General features: G+C 39.7%; 1 protein-coding gene across 3 annotated transcripts in view; it reads left to right on the top strand.

The window, feature by feature from the left end:
* SCP2 (sterol carrier protein 2) overlaps window positions 1–23938 on the top strand; it is a 117340-nt gene that overhangs the window by 79413 nt on the left and 13989 nt on the right. For all 3 annotated transcript variants that reach the window (XM_070786526.1, XM_019957454.2, XM_019957456.2), the window contains 2 exons: window positions 548–701; window positions 11061–11154. In XM_070786526.1, coding sequence (XP_070642627.1) covers window positions 548–701; window positions 11061–11154 — 248 coding nt within the window. The remainder of the gene's footprint in view (window positions 1–547; window positions 702–11060; window positions 11155–23938) is intronic.

The raw sequence follows: 23938 nt of genomic DNA, 5'->3' as shown, positions 1-23938 counted from the left end.
ATTGTGCAGTAGTTTGAACATTCTTTGGCATTGCATTGCATTGGGATTGGAATGAAAACTGACCTTTTCCAGTCCTGTGGCCACTGCTTTTTCCAAATGTCTTAAGCTTGCATATCTTCTAAATACAGAGATTATTCAGGGAGAAAAAATGACTAGCTGCAAAAACCCTCCAGGCTTTTAAGAGAAGTTATTACTTAGGTAATCATGGTCTTGGCTGAATAAATTGGGTTAGTTAAAAATCACACTTAAATGTTAGCCGTTCCTTTGCTTGAGAAAACTGATTGGGTCTTGGGGCTTCCCTGGTGGCTTAGACGGTAAAGAATCCGCTGGCAATGAGGGAGACCTGGATTTGATCCCTGGGTAGGGAAGATCCCCTGGAGAAGGGAACAGCTACCCAAACGAGTATTCTGGCCTGGAGAATTCCATGGACAGAGCAGCAGGCTAGAGTCCAAGGGATCGCAAAGAGTCCGAGGTGACTAAGGGACTTTCACTTTCTTTCACTTTTCTAAACCAAGGGAATCTGACTGTTCTGTGTTCGATTTGTTAGGTCTGGCTCAGTGCGTTGAACTCTGCTGGCATCTGAGAGGGGAAGCCGGAAAAAGGCAAGTTCCTGGTGCAAAGGTTGCTCTGCAGCATAATATAGGCATCGGAGGAGCTGTCGTTGTTACGCTGTACAAGATGGGCTTTCCTGAAGCTGCCAGGTAAGTGGCGTTCTGGATTTAGTTTGGCAATGAACCCTTCTGACTTCTCGCAACTGTTACATTGTACATGTAAAAAAAAGTCCCAATTTTATTGTGTTAGTACTTAAAGAGACCAAGTATCTCATTACCTTGCTTTAACAACTTGGCTTTAAAATGTTAAAGCTGGTAATTAACTTTCAACCTTAACCAGCCTTAGGAAAATTTTGTTCAAAAAGGAGGCAGCATAGTGAAAAGAGAATGCTAAACCAGAAGCCAGAGCTAGCTGGTAATATGTTTAACAGCTTTATTGGGGCGCAGTTCACATGGCACAAATTCACCATTTTACCTGTATATGGTTTTTAGGATATCATAGAATTGTGCATTCTTCACCACAGTTAGCTTTAGAACATTTTTAATACCCCCAAAGAAGAGGAACCACGTACCCATTAGTAGTCATTCCCCATCCTCACTTTTTGCAGGCTCTGACAACCACTAATCTATTTTCTGTCTCTAAGGTTTTGCCTATTCTGGACATTTTATATAAATGAAATCATAAAATAGGTGGCCTTTTGTGATTGCTGCTTTCATTTAGCATAATGTTTCAGGGCTCATCCATGTTATAAAAAGGAATGTAATACTTCATTCCTTTTAATGGCTGAATAATATTCCATTATAAGGGTTCTGATTTCTTCAAATTCTCATTGACACTTGTTATTGTCTGTTTTTTTATTTTAGGTATCCTAGTGGGTATGAAGTCATATCTCATTGTTGTTTTGGTTTGCATTCCCTTAACGGATACTGATGTTGAACATCTTGTCATTTGCTCATTGGCCATTTGTATATCTTAGGAGAAATACCTATTCAGATATTTTGGCTATTTTAAAATTGGGTTGTCTTTTGTTATTGAGTTGTAATAGTTCTTTAACAACCACTTTTTGAGGGCCTGATGTGAGCACTGAGACTAAAATAGGTGTTTTGTCTGCACATCTTTGTTTAATCCTCATAAAAGGCGCACATGGTAAGTTTTGTACCTTGTTTATAGGTGAAAAAATTGATGGTCAAAGTTAAAATAATTTATCTAAAGAGTCTTAAGTGGTAGCAGTCAAGACTCTAACCTTCATCTATCTGAGTACAAAGTTCCTGGTTTTTGGCTATTCTGTGCTTCTGATCTTTGATATTGTTGAAACAGTGCCTGTGTTCCAGACCTTAGAATGAAAATTTCAGCAAACATAGAAGGAATTCATACACTAAATAGTTAACCCTCAAAGTCCCTTCCAACTTTCTAATCCTTATCTATCGAAGTTCAAATTTCCTGTTTTGTTGGCTACTATGTGCTGATCTTTGACATTGTTGAAACATGCCTGTGTTCTAGGCCTTAGAATAAAAATTTCAGGAAACATAGAAGGAATTCATATACTAAACAGTCTTCAGAGTCCCTTCTAACATTTTATATACTAGATTTCTTCCAGAAAACTTATGGATAAACCAAGTAAAAAAATATAGTCAGACTTCAGTTTCTACTAAAAAAACTTTGAATATTAAGATATCATGAGGAGCATCCTTTTGTAAGATGAGTAATCTCTTTTCTGAGTTTGTGTAAGTTCAGCTTCCCTAAAGCAGGGAACATATCAAATAAATTGTAAGATATGAAGAATTTTCAGAAAACATTGTTATAACTTTATATATTAATTTTTTTCCTAATCTGGATGAAAAGTTGCTTAATCATTATTAGCTTGATAAGCTTTCAACACAGGCAAGATAATTACCTGTGATTTATTGGAACTAGTCTGGACTCTCCCCCAATGAAGTGTCAAGATACTTTGTATGTACACGCAAAAGTGTTCATTATTTTATCACATACAATTAGGAAGAAGTGGCAAGCTTGCAGAAGGGCACAGTGATGATTATGAGTAAAGGCTGAAAAATTAGACTATTAATAAAATGAAATTGGCTTGTGGAGGATTTTAAGCCACTCATTCAGACTTTTGACTGAGAAGATGGTATACCACAGATAACTCTGCTCTCAGTGGAACAGAAAAAAATTAGAATTTAGCTAAGGGAGAATTCAGTGTAATTCAGTTCCATTCAGTCATGATTTACTGAATACCTACTGTGTGCCAAGAATTGGGGATATAAATAAGATTTTTTTTTAAGCCGTGGTATCTGATTCTTGAGAAGCTGACATTTAGTACGGTTTCATAGAAAGTGAGTTTCCTGGCCTGGATCTTGAAGGGTAAAATGGAGTTTGCTAAGACAGGGGTATTCCAGACACAGGGAGTAGCAAGGGCAAATGGATGGAAGGATGAAGTAGCCTTGGGCTTCCCATGTGGTGCCAGTGATAAAGAACCCTCCTGCCAATGCAAGAGATATGAGAGACAGAGTTTCTGTCCCTGAGTCTGGAAGATCTCTTGGAGGAGGGCACGGCAACCCACTCCAGTATATATGCCTGGAGAATCCCATGGACAGAGGAGCCTGGCAGGCTACAGTCCATAAGGTCGCAAAGTTGGACATGACGGAAGCGACTTCTCACGCTGCAGGCATGCATGAGGTAGCCTGCCAGGGTCTGAGAGCTGTGTGCGTTTCATTCAGCTTTGGTGGGAGCGTACCTCCACTCCTCATTGTGATGTTAATATGACTCCTCTAGTAGGTTCACTTTTCAACCTCTTAGACTTTCCAAGGGCTTCTCAGGTGGTGCATAGGTAAAGAATCCATCTGCCAATCCAGGAGACACAGGAGACTTGGGTTCTATCACTGGATCAGGAAGATCCCCTGAGGAAGGGAATGGCAACCCACTCCAGTATTCTTGCCTGGAAAATCCCACGGACAGAGGAGCTAGGTGGGCTACAGTCCATGGGGTTGCAAAGAGTCGGACACGATTGAGCATACACACAGGCTTTCCAAAACCATCTTTGACCTTCCGTCTTAGCTGGTTACTTTTCCTTGTACCTTGTTGAAAAAACAGAAGCTATTAGACCCAAACTCCCCCATCGTCCATCCCAAGGCTTCCTGACCTATTTAGAATTCAGTTCAGTCGCTCAGTTGAGTTCTACTCTTTGCTACCTCATGGACTATATGTAGCATGCCAGGCTTCCTTGTCCATCACCAACTCCCAGGACTTGCTCAGACTCATGTCCATTGAGTCGGTGATGCCATTCAACCATCTTATTCTCTGTTGTCCCCTTCTCTTCCTGCCTTCAGTCTTCCCCAGCATCAGGGTCTTTTCAAATGAGTCAGTTCTTCGAGTCAGGTGGTCAAAGTATTGGAGCTTCAGGGTCAGTCCTTCCAATGAATATTCAGGACTGATTTCCTTTGCGATTGGCTGGTTGGATCTCTTTGCAGTCCAAGGGACTCTCAAGAGTCTACTCCAACACCACAGTTCAAAAGCATCCATTCTTCAGCACTCAGCTTTCTCTATAGTCCAGCTCTCACATCCATACATGACTACTGGAAAAGCCACGGCTTTGACTAGATGGACCTTTGTTGGCAAAGTAATGTCTCTGCTTTTTAATATGCTGTCTAGGTTGGTCATAGCTTTTCTTCCAAGGAGCAAGCATCTTTTAATTTCATGGCTACAGTCACCATCTGCAGTGATTTTGGAGCCCAAGAAAATAAAGTCTCTCACTGTTTCCATTGTTTCCCCATCTATTTGCCATAAAGTGATGGGACCGGATGCCATGATCTTTGTTTTTTGAATGTTGAGTTTTAAGCCAGCTTTTCACTCTCCTCTTTCACTTTCATCAAGAATCTCTTTAGTTCTTCTCCGCTTTCTGACATCTTAATTCCAGCTTGTGCTTCATCCAGCCTGGCATTTCTCATGATGTACTCTGCATGTAAGTTAAATAAGCAGGGTGACAATATACAGCCATGATGTACTCCTTTCCTAATTTGCAACCAGTCTAGTGTTCCATGTCTGGTTCTAACTGTTGCTTCTTGACCTGCATATCTAGAATTACACCCATCTAATCTCTTCTGTGAGTCTCATCTTTCACAGGCTGCTAGATCTCATCCCCCTTCACCATCTTAAGACTTCTCTCCTCTTTTCCCCTGGTTCATCATCATCATCAGGCAAACATGCTATGATATGTTCATCTAAAAACAAAAGCAAATCTTCCTTAATGCCACCCTCCCCCTCCAGAGACCACTCCATTTCACTCTTCCCTTGAAAGTAATGTCTCAAAAGAGCCACAATGTCTGTATTTCCCTCTCCTATACACTCTTTAATTTACCATTTTCTGACTTCTGTCTTCCAGCATTCACTTAAAATTGATTTTGTCAAAGTCACCCGAAAAATCCTGTTGCCAGTCCAGTGGGAGTTTGCCCTTTGACATAGTTTCCTCCTGTTTCCCTCCTCCCTCCCTCCAGAATTCTTTCTCACCTCTGTTACACCTTGCTCTTCTGGTTTTCCTCTTGCATCACTGGCTGCTGCTTCCTCTTCTCTCCCAGACTTGTAAATAATCAAGTCCTAGTCTTCTTTCTCTATAATGCCCTTAAGATGAACTTGTTTGTTCACATGGATTTAAATGCCTTCATTATGCTAATGATTACCCACTTTATCTCAGCCTAGACCTATTCTGGCTCCAGACTCTCATACCCAGCTGCCTTCTTATCTCACATACTGACTGTGCTTGAGATGGAACTTTGATCCCCTTTATTCAAATTTAACTCAGATGACCATTATATCTACTACTGTGGGCAGGAATCCCTCAGAAGAAATGGAGTGGCCATAATGGTCAACAAAAGAGTCCGAAATGCAGTACTTGGATGCAATCTCAAAAACGACAGAATGATCTCTGTTCGTTTCCAAGGCAAACCATTCAATATCACAGTAATCCAAGTCTATGCCCCAACCAGTAATGCTGAAGAAGCTGAAGTTGAACGGTTCTATGAAGACCTACAAGACCTTGTAGAACTAACACCCAAAAAAGACGTCCTTTTCATTATAGGGGACTGGAATGCAAAAGTAGGAAGTCAAGAAACACCTGGAGTAACAGGCAAATTTGGCCTTGGAATACGGAATGAAGCAGGGCAAAGACTAATAGAGTTTTGCCAAGAAAATGCACTGGTCATAACAAACACCCTCTTCCAACAACACAAGAGAAGACGCTACACACGGACATCACCAGATGGTCGACACCGAAATCAGATTGATTATATTCTTTGCAGCCAAAGATGGAGAAGCTCTATACAGTCAGCAAAAACAAGACCAGGAGCTGACTGTGGCTCAGACCATGAACTCCTTATTGCCAAATTCAGACTGAAATTGAAGAAAGTAGGGAAAACCACTAGACCATTCAGGTATGACCTAAATCAAATCCCTTATGATTAAACAGTGGAAGTGAGAAATAGATTTAAAGGCCTAGATCTGATAGATAGAGTGCCTGATGAACTATGGAATCAGGTTCGTGACATTGTACAGGAGACAGGGATCAAGACCATTCCCATAGAAAAGAAATGCCAAAAAGCAAAATGGCTGTCTGGGGAGGCCTTACAAATAGCTGTGAAAAGAAGAGAAGCGAAAAGCAAAGGAGAAAAGGAAAGATATAAACATCTGAATGCAGAGTTCCAAAGAATAGCAAGAAGAGATAAGAAAGCCTTCTTCAGCGATCAATGCAAAGAAATAGAGGAAAACAACAGAATGAGAAAGACTAGAGATCTCTTCAAGAAAATCAGAGATACCAAAGGAACATTTCATGCAAAGATGGGTCCGATAAAGGACAGAAATGGTATGGACCTAACAGAAGCAAAAGATATTAAGAAGAGATGGCAAGAATACACAGAAGAACTGTACAAAAAAGATCTTCACGACCCAGATAATCACGATGGTGTGATCACTCACCTAGAGCCAGACATCCTGGAATATGAAGTCAAGTGGGCCTTAGAAAGCATCACTACGAACAAAGCTAGTGGAGGTGATGGAATTCCACTTGAGCTATTCCAAATCCTGAAAGATGATGCTGTGAAAGGGCTGCACTCAATATACCAGCAAATTTGGAAAACTCAGCAGTGGCCACAGGACTGGAAAAGGTCAGTTTTCATTCCAATCCCAAAGAAAGGCAATGCCAAAGAATGCTCAAACTACCACACAATTGCACTCATCTCACACGCTAGTAAAGTAATGCTCAAAATTCTCCAAGCCAGGCTTCAGCAATATGTGAACTGTGAACTTCCTGATGTTCAAGCTGGTTTTAGAAAAGGCAGAGGAACCAGAGATCAAATTGCCAACATCGGCTGGATCATGGAAAAAGCAAGAGAGTTCCAGAAAAACATCTATTTCTGCTTTATTGACTATGCCAAAGCCTTTGACTGTGTGGATCACAATACTGTGGAAAATTCTTCAAGAGATGGGAATACCAGACCACCTGATCTGCCTCTTGAGAAATTTGTATGCAGGTCAGAAGCAACAGTTAGAACTGGCCATGTAACAACAGACTAGTTCCAAATAGGAAAAGGAGTACATCAAGGCTGTATATTGTCACCCTGTTTATTTAACTTATATGCAGAGTACATCATGAGAAACACTGGACTGGAAGAAACACAAACTGGAATCAAGATTGCCAGGAGAAATATCAATAGCCTCAGATATGCAGATGACACCACCCTTATGGCAGAAAGTGAAGAGGAACTAAAAAGCCTCTTGATGAAAGTGAAAGAGGAGAGTGAAAAAGTTGGCTTAAAGCTCAACATTCAGAAAACGAAGATCATGGCATCCAGTCCCACCACTTCATGGGAAATAGATGGGGAAACGGTGGAAACAGTGTCAGACTTTATTGTTCTGGGCTCCAAAATCACTGCAGATGGTAACTGCAGCCATGAAGTTAAAAGACACTTACTCCTTGGAAGGAAAGTTATGACCAACCTAGATAGCATATTCAAAAACAGAGACATTACTTTGCCAACAAAGGTTCGTCTAGTCAAGGCTGTGGTTTTTCCTGTGGTCATGTTTGGATGTGAAAGTTGGACTGTGAAGAAGGCTGAGCACCAAAGAATTGATGCTTTTGAACTGTGGTGTTGGAGAAGACTCTTGAGAGTCCCTTGGACAGCAAGGAGATCCAACCAGTCCCTTCTGAAGGAGATCAGCCCTGGGATTTCTTTGGAAGGAATGATGCTAAAGCTGGAAACTCCAGTACTTTGGCCACCTCATGCGAAGAGTTGACTCATTGGAAAAGACTCTGATGCTGGGAGGGATTGGGGGCAGGAGGAGAAGGGGATGACAGAGGATGAGATGGCTGGATGGCATCACTGACTCGATGGATGTGAGTCTGAGTGAACTCTGAGAGTTGGTGATGGACAGGGAAGCCTGGCGTGCTGCAATTCATGGGGTTGCAAAGAGTCGGACACGACTGAGTGACTGATCTGATCTGATCTGAACATTACAAATTCTTTTTTCTCTTTCAGAATCTTTGCAGTTTCCTCGTTGAATGGTTAGCTCTTTTTCTTTATTTTATTGGGTCTTAGCTTAAATTCATTTGGTCAGAGACATCATTCCTTGACTGCTTTACCTAAAGTAGATTCCTGTTTTTGTTTGCTTTCTAATATTTTCAATTATTTTTGTGTGCTTATTTCTTTGTGTCCTGGAAAAATATAAACTCAGTGAGGACTGGGACTGGGTCTGGCTTGTTTGCCTTTATACTCCCAGTGCCTCTAACAAGGCTTGGCATTTGGCAAGCAGCCATTAAATATGTATGAAATGACAGAAAGAAGGGAAGAGGAGGGAGAAATGGGTGGGATCAGTGCGGAGAGAGAAAGAGAGAAGGAAGGAGAGAGGATAGAGAAATGAAAGGCTTTGCTTACTGAGAAGCTGCTACACTCTTTGACTCCTTCAGGTACATATTTCTTGTGTTTACTTGTCCCAGCCCAACCACAACCAGCATGCTTGTGTTATTTCAGAGGAGTTAAAATCCTAAGGCTCCCTCATCTTCCACAGGTCTTTGAGTTTACTTCGGCCTCTAACACTTGAGCCTCTGCAGCCTGTAATCGTTGCAGCTCTCATTTTTTAACCATGGGCCAGTATCTCTGCAAGTTACCTTCTGCACAGGATTCCATTTAATTCTGCAAAGTCATTGGCACTGACTACCTTCTTGCCTGCCTCCCCACAAGAGGTTGTACAGAGATGAAGTAGCTCGCTCAGCATCATATGGCTACCGAATGGAGGAGCCTTGGGATTCTAACCCAGGCCTTTGTACCTGTAGGGACTATGTTCCTTCTGCCATATCAGGTCATTTATCTGTAGTTGTTCCCTAAGTAACAAACAACCAATAGGCAAATGTTGTTAAATTCATGTCTTATAGCTAAAAAATAAATTTTCAGTCCAGCCTCTGCTTACTCTTCTTATACCCTGTTTAATCACCATCGTCTCTTGCCTGGGGATTTGTAGCCTCTAAATTGGTCTTCCTGCCTCCCACTTGCCCTTTTATAGTCCATTTTCCAGGTGGCAGTCAGATTTATTCTTTTAGACATGTAAATTGGATTGTGCTACTCTCCAGGTTATATATACCCTACAGTTCTTCTCACAGTACTTAAAATAAAACCCGCACTCTGAACTATGATGTATAAAGCCCCTTGTTATCTTGGCCCTGTGTGTTCCTGTGACCTTAGATCCTTCTCCTCTGCCCTGCTCCAGCCATGCTGGCCTTCTTATACTTCCTTTAACTGCCAAGCTAGTTTCTGTATCCCATTCTTCACACTGAAAATGTAGAACTGACTTTCCTGCCTAAATCTTTACATCAGTTCAGTTCAGTTCAGTTCAGTCGCTCAGTTGTGTCCGACTCTTTGCGACCCCATAAATCACAGCACACCAGGCCTCCCTGTCCATCACCAACTCTCAGAGTTCACTCAAACTCATGTCCATTGAGTCAGTGATGCCATCCAGCCATCATATCCTCTGTTGTCCCCCTCTCCTCCTGCCCCTAATCCCTCCCAGCATCAGGGTCTTTTCCAATGAGTCAGCTCTTCGCATGAGGTGGCCAAAGTACTGGAGTTTCAGCTTTAGCATTGTTCCTTCCAATGAACACCCAAGACTGATCTCCTTTAGAATGGACCGGTTGGATCCCCTTGCAGTCCAAGGGACTCTCAAGAGTCTTTTCCAACACCACAATTCAAAAGCATCAGTTCTTTGGTGCTCAGCTTTCTTCACAGTCCAACTCTCACATCCATACATGACCACAAGAAAAACCATAGCCTTGACTAGACGGACCTTTATTGGCAAAGTAATGTCTCTGTTTTTGAATATGCTATCTAGGTTGGTCATAACTTTCCTTCCAAGGAGTAAGTGTCTTTTAATTTCATGGCTCTAGTCACCATCTGCAGTGATTTTGGAGCCCAGAAAAGTAAAATCTGACACTGTTTCTACTGTTTCCCCATCTATTTCCCATGAAGTGGTGGGACCAGATGCCATGATCTTAGTTTTCTGAATGCTGAGCTTTGAGCCAACTTTTTCACTCTCCTCTTTCACTTTCATCAAGAGGCTTTTTAGTTCCTCTTCACTTTCTGCCATAAGGGTGGTGTCATCTGCATATCTGAGGTTATTGATATTTCTCCTGGCAATCTTGATTCCAGCTTGTGCCTCTTCCAGTCCAGTGTTTCTTATGATGTTCTCTGCATGTAAGTTAAATAAGCAGGGTGACAATATACAGCCTTGACGTACTCCTTTTCCTATTTGGAACCAGTCTGTTGTTCCATGTCCAGTTCTAACTGTTGCTTCTTGACCTGCATACAGGTTTCTCAAGAGGCAGGTCAGGTGGTCTGGTATTCCCATCTCTTTCAGAATTTCCCACGGTTCATTGTGATCCACACTGTCAAAGACTTTGGCATAGTCAATAAAGCAGAAATAGATGTTTTTCTGGAACTCTCTTGCTTTTTCCATGATCCAGCAGATGTTGGCAATTTGATCTCTGGTTCCTCTGCCTTTTCTTTACATGGCAGGCTCATTTACAAAATTTAAGACCTAATTTAAATATCACCTCCCCAGAGAGGAAGAAGCCACCCGACACACAGAAATATACTTTCATTATATCCTCTTAACTTGCCTTATTTTCTTCATAGTAACTATATTCTTTATTTTTTTGCATGTTCATTGTCTCCCCCACTGGCATAAAAGCTTCCTGAGGATAGGTTCATTGGTTTACCTTTTTTTCAGGACGGCGCCTACCACCTGGTGAGCAATCAGTATTTGTTGAAAAATGAGAATAAAAGTTTAATTGTTTTATTGCCCTAAAAACAATTTCCTTTGGGTGAAAGTCCAAACATCTCTCTTAGAGTTTTTGAAAATTACTACATTTATACAGCATTTACTATATAAATGTTGAAAAAAAAAAAAACCCAGTACCTAGTACCTATGTGGCTCCATGGATTGAAATCTATTATTTTCCTCAATTCTTCTAGAACTCATCAAATTGAGGCTGCTCCAACCAGCTCTTCAGTTGATGGATTTAAGGCAAATCTTGTCTTTAAGGAGATTGAGAAGAAGCTTGAAGACGTAAGTACAATTTATGTAAAATACTACCAGGAGGACCGTGGGCTAGTGGAAGTGGATACAGATTTCGGGTGTTGCCATGAAGTGGTATAAGTTGAAAATTTATAGCATATTGTCAAGTACTGAGTGTATCTTAGATTTCTCAGTGTCTGTTATGGCTTCCTTGTAATTCTGGTAAAAGTGCATTCAGAGATAGTAAATCTCCAGATTTGAGTTATATAAAGGGATTAAAATCTGTTTTGGTCTAATTTCCTTTTGGATTAAAAAGATCTTACTTAGAATCATTCAAAAGAATAATATTTAAAGGAGCCTTAAAAGCATCTAATATTAAAAGTCCTTTTAAAAAGAATTTTTTTGCGTTTGAGTTTTTCAGAGTTTTCAGATCTGTTTTTCTTGTTGTAAAAATGAGCTCATCAAGAGAATTATACAGAAACATACAAATAAAAATTTTTTTAAATTTAATTTTATTTAACTTTACAATATTGTATTGGTTTTGCCATATATCAAAATGAATCTGCCACAGGTATACATGTGTTTCCCATCCTGAACCCTCCTCCCTCCTCCCTCCCCATACTATCTCTCTGGGTCATCCCAGTGCACCAGCCCCAAGCATCCAGTATAGTGCATCGAACCTGGACTGGCGACTCGTTTCATATATGATATTATACGTATTTCAATGCAATTCTCCCAAATCATTCCACCCTCTCCCTCTCCCACAGAGTCCAAAAGACTGTTCTATACATCAGTGTCTCTTTTGCTGTCTCGTATACAGGGTTATTGTTACCATCTTTCTAAATTCCATATATATGTGTTAGTATACTGTATTGGTGTTTTTCTTTCTGGCTTGCTTCACTCTGTATAATAGGCTCCAGTTTCATCCACCTCATTTGGACTGATTCAAATGTATTCTTTTTAATGGCTGAGTAATACTCCATTGTGTATATGTGCCACAGCTTTCTTATCCATTCATCTGCTGATGGACATCTAGGTTGCTTCCATGTCCTGGCTATTATAAACAGTGCTGCGATGAACATTGGGGTACACGTGTCTCTTTCAATTCTGGTTTCCTCAGTGTGTATGCCCAGTAGTGGGATTGCTGGATCATAAGGCAGTTCTAGTTCCAGTTTTTTAAGGAATCTCCACACTGTTCTCCATAGTGGCTGTACTAGTTTGCATTCCCACCAACAGTGTAAGAGGGTTCCCTTTTCTCCACACCTTTTCCAGCATTTATTGCTTGTAGACTTTTGGATCGCAGCCATTCTGACTGGTGTGAAATGGTACCTCATAGTGGTTTTTATTTGCATTTCTCTGATAATGAGTGATGTTGAGCATCTTTTCATGTGTCTGTTAGCCATCTGTATGTCTTCTTTGGAGAGATGTCTGTTTAGTTCTTTGGCCCATTTTTTGATTGGGTCATTTATTTTTCTGGAATTGAGCTGTAGGAGTTGCTTGTATATTTTTGAGATGAGTTGTTTGTCTGTTGCTTCACTTGCTATTATTTTCTCCCATTCTGAAGGCTGTCTTTTCACCTTGCTTATAGTTTCCTTTGATGTGCAGAAGCTTTTAAGTTTAATTAGGTCCCATTTGTTTATTTTTGCTTTTATTTCCAATATTCTGGGAGGTGGGTCTTAGAGGATCCTGCTGTGATGTATGTCAGAGAGTGTTTTGCCTATGTTCTCCTCTAGGAGTTTTATAGTTTCTGGTCTTATGTTTAGATCTTTAATCTATTTTGAGTTTATTTTTGTGTATGGTGTTAGAAAGTGTTCTAGTTTCATTCTTTTACAAGTGGTTGACCAGTTTTCCCAGCACCACTTGTTAAAGAGATTGTCTTTAATCCATTGTATATTCTTGCCTCCTTTGTCAAAGATAAGGTGTCCATATGTGTGTGGATTTATCTCTGGGCTTTCTATTTTGTTCCATTGATCTATATTTCTGTCTTTGTGCCAGTACCATACTGTCTTGATGACTGTGGCTTTGTAGTAGAGCCTGAAGTCAGGCAGGTTGATTCCTCCAGTTCCATTCTTCTTTCTCAAGATAGCTTTGGCTACTCGAGGTTTTTTGTATTTCCATACAAATTGTGAAATTATTTGTTCTAGCTCGGTGAAGAATACCGTTGGTAGCTTGATAGGGATTGCATTGAATCTATAAATTGCTTTGGGTGGTATGCTCATTTTCACTATATTGATTCTTCCGATCCATGAACATGGTATATTTCTCCATCTGTTAGTGTCCTCTGATTTCTTTCACCAGTGTTTTATAGTTTTCTATATATAGGTCTTTAGTTTCTTTAGGTAGATATATTCCTAGTATTTTATTCTTTTTGTTGCAATGGTGAATGGAATTGTTTCCTTAATTTCTCTATTTTCTCATTATTAGTGTATAGGAATGCAAGGGATTTCTGTGTGTTGATTTTATATCCTGCAACTTTACTATATTCATTGATTAGTTCTAGTAATTTTCTGGTAGAGTCTTTAGGGTTTTCTATGTAGAGGATCATGTCATCTGCAAACAATGAGAGTTTTACTTCTTCTTTTCCAGTTTGGATTCCTTTTATTTCTTTTTCTGCTCTGATTGCTGTGGCCAAAACTTCCAAAACTATGTTGAATAGTAATGGTGAAAGTGGGCAGCCTTGTCTTGTTCCTGACTGAAAGGTTGTTGTTGAATCACACGAATACACCGGGATTCTTGGCCCCCGGAGGAGAAGAATTCAATCCGGGGCCAGAGACGAGGCTTGATCACTCGGAGCTTTTGTGTAATAAAGGTTTATTAAAGTATAAAGGAGATAGAGAAAGCTTCTGACATAGGCATCAGAAGGGGGCAGAAAGAGTACCCGCTTGCTGGTGTTAACAATGAGGTTATATAATCCAAAGAATGTCTGGAGGTTGTAAAGACCTCCTCCGACCTACTCCCATAATTTACATTTTAAGATAACACTGTCCTCAGGCAAGATACATCCTTGTAAAGACCAGGTATACTCCCATAATTAACATTTTAAAATAACAGAAGGTTGAATCCAAAGACTGTCCTTAGGCAGGATACATTATTGGTATATAATCCTAAGGAATGTGGAGAAAGAAAAAAAGTTTGTCCTTTTTTCCTCCTTGAGAATTCCAGACCCCTCTCTCCTTGGGGACCCCTAGACTTCCTATCAACCTGCCTAGGAACTGACTCTCTCACTGACTTTAGGGGAAATGCTTTCAATTTTTCACCATTGAGGATAATGTTTGCTGTGGGTTTGTCATATATAGCTTTTATTATAAGTTGAGGTATGTTCCTTCTATTCCTGCTTTCTGGAGAGTTTTTATCATAAATGGATGTTGAATTTTGTCAAAGGCTTTCTCTGCATCTATTGACATAATCATATGGTTTTTGTTTTTCAATTTGTTAATGTGGTGTATTACATTGATTGATTTGCGGATATTGAAGAATCCTCGCATCCCTGGGATAAAGCCCACTTGGTCATGGTGTATGATCTTTTTAATGCGTTGTTGGATTCTGATTGCTAGAATTTTGTTAAGGATTTTTGCATCTATGTTCATCAGTGATATTGGCCTGTAGTTTTCTTTTTTTGTGGCATCTTTGTCAGGTTTTGGTATTAGGGTGATGATGGCCTCATAGAATGAGTTTGGAAGTTTACATTCCTCTGCAATTTTCTGGAAGAGTTTGAGTAGGATAGGTGTTAGCTATTCTGTAAATTTTCGGTAGAATTCAGCTGTGAAGCCGTCTGGACCTGGGCTTTTGTTTGCTGGAAGATTTCTGATTACAGTTTCAATTTCTGTGCTTGTGATGGGTCTGTTAAGATTTTCTATTTCTTCCTGGTCCAGTTTTGGAAAGTTGTACTTTTCTAAGAATTTGTCCATTTCTTCCAAGTTGTCCATTTTATTGGCATATAATTGCTGATAGTAGTCTCTTATGATCCTTTGTATTTCTGTGTTGTCTGTTGTGATCTCTCCATTTTCATTTCTAATTTTATTGATTTGATTTTCTCCCTTTGTTTCTTGATGAGTCTGGCTAATGGTTTGTCAATTTTATTTATCCTTTCAAAGAACCAGCTTTTGGCTTTGTTGATTTTTGCTATGGTCTCTTTTGTTTCTTTTGCATTTATTTCTGCCCTAATTTTTAAGATTTCTTTCCTTCTACTAACCCTGGGGTTCTTCATTTCTTCCTTTTCTAGTTGCTTTAGGTGTACAGTTAGATTATTTATTTGACTTTTTTCTTGTTTCTTGAGGTATGCCTATATTGCTATGAACTTTCCCCTTAGGACTGCTTTTACAGTGTCCCACAGGTTTTGGGTTGTTGTGTTTTCATTTTCATTCGTTTCTATGCAAATTTTGATTTCTTTTTTGATTTCTTCTGTGATTTGTTGGTTATTCAGCAGCGTGTTGTTCAGCCTCCATATGTTGGAATTTTTAATAGTTTTTCTCCTGTAATTGAGATCTAATCTTACTGCATTGTGGTCAGAAAAGATGCTTGGAATGATTTCAATTTTTATGAATATACCAAGGCTAGATTTATGGCCCAGGATGTGATCTATCCTGGAGAAGATTCCGTGTGCGCTTGAGAAAAAGGTGAAATTCATTGTTTTGGGATGAAATGTCCTATAGATATCAATTAGGTCTAACTGGTCTATTGTATCATTTAAAATTTGTGTTTCCTTATTAATTTTCTGTTTAGTTGATCTATCCATAGGTGTGAATGGGGTATTAAAGTCTCCCACTATTATTGTGTTATTGTTAATTTCCCCTTTCATACTTATTAGTATTTGTCTTACATATTGTGGTGCTCCTATGTTGGGTGCATATATATTTATAATTGTTATATCTTCTTCTTGGATTGATCCTTTGATCATTATGTGGTGACCTTCTTTGTCTCTTTTCACAGCCTTTGTTTTAAAGTCTATTTTATCTGATATGAGTATTGCTACTCCTGCTTTCTTTTGGTCCCTATTTGCATGGAAAATCTTTTTCCAGGCCTTCACTTTCAGTCTGTATGTGTCCCCTGTTTTGAGATGGGTCTCTTGTAAACAACATATGTAGGGGTCTTGTTTTTTTATCTATTCAGCCAGTCTTTGTCTTTTGGTTGGGGCATTCAACCCATTTACGTTTAAGGTAATTACTGATAAGTATGATCCCGTTGCCATTTACTTTATTATTTTGGGTTCGAATTTATACACTCTTTTTGTGTTTCCTGTCTAGAGAAGTATCCTTTAGTATTGGTTGGCGAGCTGGTTTGGTGGTGCTGAATTCTCTCAGCTTTTGCTTGTCTGTGAAGCTTTTGATTTCCCCTTCATATTTGAATGAGATCCTTGCTGGGTACAATAATCTGGGCTGTAGGTTATTTTCTTTCATCACTTTAAATATGTCTTGCCATTCCCTCCTGGCTTGGAGAGTTTCTATTGAAAGATCAGCTGTTATCCTTATGGAAATTCCCTTGTGTGTTATTTGTTGTTTTTCCCTTGCTGCTTTTAATATTTGTTCTTTGTGTTTGATCTTTGTTAATTTGATTAATATGTGTCTTGGGGTGTTTCGCCTTGGGTTTATCCTGTTTGGGACTCTCTGGGTTTCTTGGACTTGGGTGATTATTTCCTTCCCCATTTTAGGGAAGTTTTCAACTATTATCTCCTCAAGTACTTTCTCATGGTCTTTCTTTTTGTCTTCTTCTTCTGGGACCCCTATGATTTGAATGTTGTAGCATTTAATATTGTCCTGGAGGTCTCTGAGATTGTCCTCATTTCTTTTAATTCGTTTTTCTTTTATCCTCTCTGATTCATTTATTTCTACCATTCTATCTTCTAATTCACTAATCCTATCTTCTGCCTCTGTTATTCTACTATTTGTTGCCTCCAGAGTGTTTTTGATCTCATTTATTGCATTATTCATTGTATATTGACTCTTTTTTATTTCTTCTAGGTCCTTGTTAAACCTTTCTTGCATTTTCTCAATCCTTGTCTCCAGGCTATTTATCTGTGATTCCATTTTGATTTCAAGATTTTGGATCAATTTGACTATCATTATTCGGAATTCTTTCTCAGGTAGATTCCCTATCTCTTCCTCTTTAGTTTGGTTTGGTGGGCATTTATCCTGTTCCTTTACCTGCTGGGTATTCCTCTGTCTCTTCATCTTGTTTAAATTGCTGAGTTTGGGGTACCCTTTCTGTATTCTGGCAGTTTGTGGAGTTCTCTTTATTGTGGCGTTTTCTCACTGTGTGTGGTTTTGTATAGGTGGCTTGTCAAGGTTTCTTGGTTAGGGAAGCTTGTGTCGGTGTTCTGGTGGGTGGAGCTGGATTTCTTCTCTCTGGAGTGCAATGAAGTGTCTAGTAATGAGTTATGAGATGTCTATGGTTTTGGGGTGACTTTGGGCAGCCTGTATATTGGAGCTCAGGGCTGTATTCCTGTGTTGCTGGAGAATTTGCTTGGTATGTCTTGCCCTGGAACTTGTTGGCCCTTGTGTGGTGCTTGGTTTCAGTGTAGGTATGGAGGCATTTGATGAGCTCCTGTCAATTAATGTTCCCTGGAGTCAGGGTTGGGACTTAAGCCTCCTGCTTCCAGTTATTGGTCTTATTTTTACAGTAGTCTCAAAACTTCTTCTTCTATACAGCACCATTGATAAAACATCTAGGTTAAAGATGAAAAGTTTCTCCACCATGAGGGTCACCCAGAAAGGTTCACAGCGTTACATGGAGAAGAGAAGAGGGAGGAGGGAGTTGGAGTGACCCAAATGAGATGAGGTGGAATCAATAGAGGAGAGAGCAGGCTAACCAGTAATCACTTCCTTATGTGCACTCCACAACTGGACTGCTCAGAGATGTTCACGGAGTTATACAGAGAAGAGAAGAGGGAGGAAGGAGACAGAAGTGGCCAGGAGGATAAAAGGAGGGAATGAAAAGGAGAGAGACAGATCCAGCCAGTAATCAGTTCCCTAAGTGTTCTCCACCATCTGGAACACACAGAAATTCACAGAGTTGGGTAGAGTAGAGAAGGGTTAGGGAGGAGACACAGGCGACCTGGTGGAAAAAAAGGACAGTCTGAAGGGGGAGAGAGCAGTCAAGCCAGTAATCTCGCTCCCTAGTAAAAAATGGGTACTGAAGATTGGGTTCTTAAAGGTACAAAATTGATAACGAATTCCTAAAAGCAAAAATTAAAAATCTAGAGTAGAGTTTGGAATTTCAAAAATACAATGTTAAAGAAAAGAAGAAGGAAAAGAAAGAGAGAAAAAGAAAAAAAAAAGTCACAAAAATTATAAAGAAAATATAGGTACAAAATTGATAACTAATACCAAAAAGCAAAAGTTAAAAAATCTAGAGTAGAGTTTGGAATTTCAAAAATACAATGTTAAAGAAAAGAAGAAGGAAAAGAGAGAAAAACAAAAACAAAGTCACAAAAATTATAAAGAAGATATAGGTACAAAATTGATAACAAATACCAAAAAGCATAAATTAAAAATCTGCAGTAGAATTTGGAATTTCAGGAATACAATGTTAAAGAAAAGATGAAGAGAAAGAAAGAGAGAAAAAAAAAAGTCACAAAAGTTATAAAAAAAAATATAGGTACAAAATTGATAACAAATACCAAAAAGCTAAAATTAAAAATCTAGAGCACAGTTTGGAATTTCAAAAATACAATGTTAAAGAAAAGAAGAAAAAAAAAAAAAAAACAAGGTCACAAAAGTTATAAAAAATATATATATGAAGTTTGCTTTTTTTTAAAAAAAGGGTCTCTTTTTTTTTGCAAAGTAATAGTAGGTTATAAAAGTGAAAATTAAAGGAGTAATAGAGGACTTAAAATTTTTTTTTAATTTAAAAAAAAGAAAGAAAGAATGATCGTAAAAATAGAAAAAATATATATAGGACTTTCTCTGATGTTGTTGTGGGTATTGTGGGTTCAGTTCATTTTCGGCTAGTTCCTTGTTCCGGCTTATATTTCTCAAGATCTATAGACCCCTTCCTATGTAGTTGGTACTAACCACGGGGTTTTAATCTATTGCCTGTCGCTTCCAAAGTGGTTCCCTCTGTTATAGCTTCTTCTGTTTGCTTGTCTCTTCAGTGTCTGATTTCCGCCCTGATACAAAGGGGGCGGTGGTGGACACCTTTTTTTTTTTTTTTTAAGGCTCACTTGTTCAGTCGTGCTGTGGGGAGGGACTGCTACTGCTGCTAAGTCACTTCAGTCGTGTCCGACTCTGTGTGACCCCATAGGCAGCCCACCAGGCTCCCCCGTCCCTGGGATTCTCCAGGCAAGAACACTGGAGTGGGTTGCCATTTCCTTCTCCAATGCATGAAAGTGAAAAGTGAAAGGGAAGTCGCTCAGTTGTGTCCAACTCTAGCGACCCCATGGACTGCAGCCTACCAGGCTCCTCCATCCATGGGATTTTCCAGGCAAAAGTACTGGAGTGGGGTGCCATTGCCTTCTCCATGGGGAGGGAGGGACGCTGCAAATAAATAAGACTGGCATGTGCGCAGTGCCTCAGCCACACTGGGCCTGTCCCCACTCACGGTGCGTGTAGACTCCCTGCCCACACTGCTCAGGCTCTAGATTGCTCCGCCAGGAACCATCCGCGGCCAGCCCTGGGCTGCTTGAACCTCCCAGGTCTAAGCTGCTCAGGTTCAGGCACTCGGGTAGTCCTCAGAGGCACAGATTTGGTCGGGCCTGCGTTTTGTGCCCTTCCTAGGTCCGAGCAGCTCAGAGAAGAAAGACAAGACATATACTTGTCTTTCAATGATGAAGTGTTTGGCGAGCGCGGTTGCTGCAACTTATCGCCTCCCCGCTGCTCAGTTATCTGGGTGTACAACTGGCACACCTTTGCAGGCGGATGTTGACTGTCCAGAACCCCAAGAACTTTTAGTTAGCAAAGAAGCCTGCTTACAGTTTTGTAGATAATGTCTCTCTGGGGCTGCGATTGCCCCCTTCCGGCTCTGGCTGCCTGTCACCGGAGGAGGACAGTCTGCAGCCAGCTATCTCTGTACAGTCCTTGTTCCGTGTGCGGGCCTGGCAGTGTCTTAGGTTAGGGCTGGCTTTTCGCGTGGTAGATATCCCACAGTCTGGTTTGCTAGCCCAAATTATTTCCCTCAGGTAGTGCTCAGGGTATTCAGGCCAGATCCTTACTCTAAGCAATGCAGCCCGCGCTGCGCTTCCCTGCCCAGCCCCCGCTTGCTAATGGCAGATGCAGGCGTCTGCGCTGCTTCTCCGCTGGGGGAGTTAACGTAGGGCTCGTAATCTGGGGGTTTTAATTGTTTATTTATTTTTCCTCCCTGTTATGTTGCCCTCTGTGCTTCCAAGGCTCAGCACAGACTCGGCAGTGAGAATGTTTCCTGGTGTTTGGAAACTTCTCTCTTTTTAAGACTCCCTTCCCAGACGGAGCTCCGTCCCTCCCTCTTTTGTCTCTTTTTTGTCTTTTATATTTTTTCCTACCTCCTTTCAAAGACAATGGGTTGCTTTTCTGGGTGCCTGATGTCCTCTGCCAGCATTCACAAGTTGTTTTGTGGAATTTACTTGGCGTTTAAATGTTCTTTTGATGAATTTGTGGGGGGGAAAAGTGTTCTCCCCGTCATATTCCTCCGCCATCTTAGCTCCTCCAAGAAAAATTTTAAATCTCCTGAAATGCCATTACTGAGCGCTCCCTAAAGTATTAACGGTGGTTGATATTCTTTCAGACATCTCTCTGTGTATCTGAATAAACAGTTTTACACAACTAGGATCATACAGTACATGCTGAATTTTTAAATTTGTTATATGTGGACCTCTGTTTATGAACAGTAATTAGTTCTTGATAGATAATAGTCATACTAAAGCAACCTAATAGTAACTCTTTCTCCAAAAAGAGAGTTGTTCCCTTGGGTAAAATTAGACATTTACTTCATTGTTTCATTAAAGACATCTTGGAATTTCATCATTGATTTTAATTTTACACATCTGTGAAACTGACCAGTGGGCTCAAATAAAAAGATTCAAAATATTTAAGGTGTGCAGTTCACTCATGTTAGAGGCACAGTGTGAAAACAGACATTGTGCATATCTCGAAACTCCCTTATTGTAACACAAAGGATTTCTTAACATCTTAAGGTGATTGTGCTGTGGGTGTGATTGCACTAAATAGCTAATGTGAATGACATGTCTTGACAAAATACCCTACATTTCTAGAATTTTTGTAATGATCATCAGTCTTCTTGAGGTAGAGAGGGCCAGGGTTGACTGTTTCCAGCAGGCAGGCACTGGCCCAGCAGCTTGCAGACCTGTTCTGCCACCATTTTGCAAGGATACACCTGCATTGGTCTACCTGTTGTTTTATAACCAGCTTCTTATTTCTTGATAGTATGTTCCCTACCCATAAATATAAACCCTTACCATGAGTTTTAATGACCCCATAGTATATGTTTGATTATAAATATCATACTCTATTTAACTAGCCTCTTATGATGAACATTAGGTTGTATTTAAGTCTTGCAAAAAATAAAGTTATAATAAATTTCCATTTGTACTCATCTTTAGGTACTTAATGCCATGATACATATTGCCAGACTATCCACCAAAAAGAGGGTATTAATTTCCAGACTCAATGATAGTTCATGAGATTGACTTTTTTCTTCACTCTATCTCCAGTGCTTTGTTGACTGGTTTTTTAAAAAAAACCTTTCCCAAGAGTAGAAAAGTATATCTGCTTATTGTTTTTGAAATTTCTTTCATTACAAGTATCCACTAAAATGAAGTTGAACTTGCTAAGGCCTGAAAAAAAATTTTTTAATGACACCAATATTTGCCTGCAGAGTAGCCCATAGGATAGTTAACTTCTGCCAGGTTGTCCCATTTTTTAACATTATTCTGTCAAAAAAAAAAGTTTAGAGAGTATCTGATATGGCTGTATGTCAGCCATTGAATACTTCATTATTGGGATTAACAGTGGTGTTTTTATTTCACAGTGTTCTTTTAACTTTGCACATGTTTGCCTCTTGCTCCCATTTTAATTCTTCTCCCTCTGTAACCTCTCTTGTGTCAACCTTGTCCCCTTATTTTTTCTCTCCTTCTCACGACTTTTCTAAATGTTTTTCTAAATGTTTGCCACACCAGAAAATGAAAGTATTGGAATCTTTTGTCAATTCATGCATTTTCTTCATTGGGAAAAAAGAAATCTGGCAAGAGATTTTATTTCCACTTTTGTCTTTGTTAGCAGTACCCTATTGCCCTTCTTTGAATTCTGTCTTAATTTTTTGTTCCTGTTCAGTTTACCACAGGACCTACTCCTTGACCTTTTGCTACTCAAAAAGAATTACTTTTCTTCAAGTACCGAAGGCACTTAGAACTATTTGTGATCTCCAGTTTCACAAAAGATGTGTAGTTTCTTTACCCTTTTAACTCTCTCCTTGTCCATTTCCTTACCCTCTCTCACTCCCTCTTCAATTGAAACTGTCTTATTGGCTAAAGGATTTGATTTTATAAGAGGATCAGTTGGTTCTCAAAAGTAACAGCAGATGCAAAGTTAATCTACATCTGTCTTAAAGAAGTGGAAGGAGTTTCTAAGTATTGGGGTAGTTTCTAAACATTTGCTGTGTTTTCCTGCTCTAACTTGGCGTCTGCCATAACTATTCCTGAGGCATTGTGCAAGCAGATGTCATAGATGTAGCTGTTCATGGGCCGTTGGCTCCAGAGGAGGCCTGGCTCTTTGGGTGGCCCAGACCCCAGCATTACTAATCTACTGTTCTAGGTTACCTCCGCAGAACCTTGAAGGACAAAAGATTTTAAGGAATGTGGAAAAGACTTTGAACTTTCTTTCAATTTATGCATGGTGACAGAAACTACTTTTATAGGCTAAAGTTTGAAAGTATTGATGTAACCACCTTTGCCATATGATAGCAAATAGAAAGAGCATTGAATTTGAAGTTAAACCGACCTGAATTTGAGTTCTGGTTGTATTACTTACTTGTCATATGTTACCTCCCCTCAGGGAACATTAGAGTTTAGTGGCAAGACAGACATGGAAAAAATTTCCTAGGAAAAAAAAGAAAACGGCTTTGACAAGAAACATGCGTGTGGTTTATGTGCAAAGGGCTATCAAAGTGTCCAATAGAGACAGAAAGCCTTTCCAGAGGAGTTAGCATGTGAACTGAGGACTTGACTTGGTGAAGTTGGGTAGGAATGGAGAAAAGGAAGAGGTGAGTGAATTCGGGCAGGGCATAAGTAAGGGCACAGAAGCACGTATGTTCATGACATTAAAAATGGTCAGAACAAAAAAGCCCTGAGGAGGATGAAAAAGGGGCTGAAGGTAAGAGCATTACCTTCCGGTTACGAAGACTCTAGAATGAATGTAAAGACATGCGTTATCCTGTGGGCTGTGGGGAGCCATCTAAATTCAAATCTGAAAGTGATAATTCTGTTAGTGTTAGGTGGGTTTGTATTAGGTGGATTAGTTGGCAGCAGGATAGAGAATAGTCTAAAGGGTTCTTAACCGTTTAGAACCCTAGTTGTTTCTGCCTAATGAGGTAATATTAATACCTGTCCAGTTACTTACAGGGTTTTATGAAAATTAAATAATGATATAAAAAGCATTAAAAAAAAAAAGCACTTGAAAACTTTATAGCCGCCCAAAGATTGTTATTGTTGTTAATAATTTTTCCTAGAGTTAGCTTAAAAATAATTTGAGATCTTTTAAGGGAAGCAAAATAAGAGAATTTCTCTCCTCCACTTTAAAAAAATCTGACAGTCATTTTGGTTTTTTGACTTAACTAGAAAATGTTAGTAGTTGGTCTCAGGACACTCACATGTGAGATTTGCCTCCATGGAGGTTGAAATAAGTAGGCCTAG

The sequence above is a fragment of the Bos indicus genome, chromosome 3 (assembly GCF_029378745.1).
Source record: "Bos indicus isolate NIAB-ARS_2022 breed Sahiwal x Tharparkar chromosome 3, NIAB-ARS_B.indTharparkar_mat_pri_1.0, whole genome shotgun sequence".
NCBI classification, from domain to species: domain Eukaryota; kingdom Metazoa; phylum Chordata; class Mammalia; order Artiodactyla; family Bovidae; genus Bos; species Bos indicus.
Note: the sequence above shows the minus strand (reverse complement) of the source record. Positions and strands in the feature narration are given on the sequence as shown.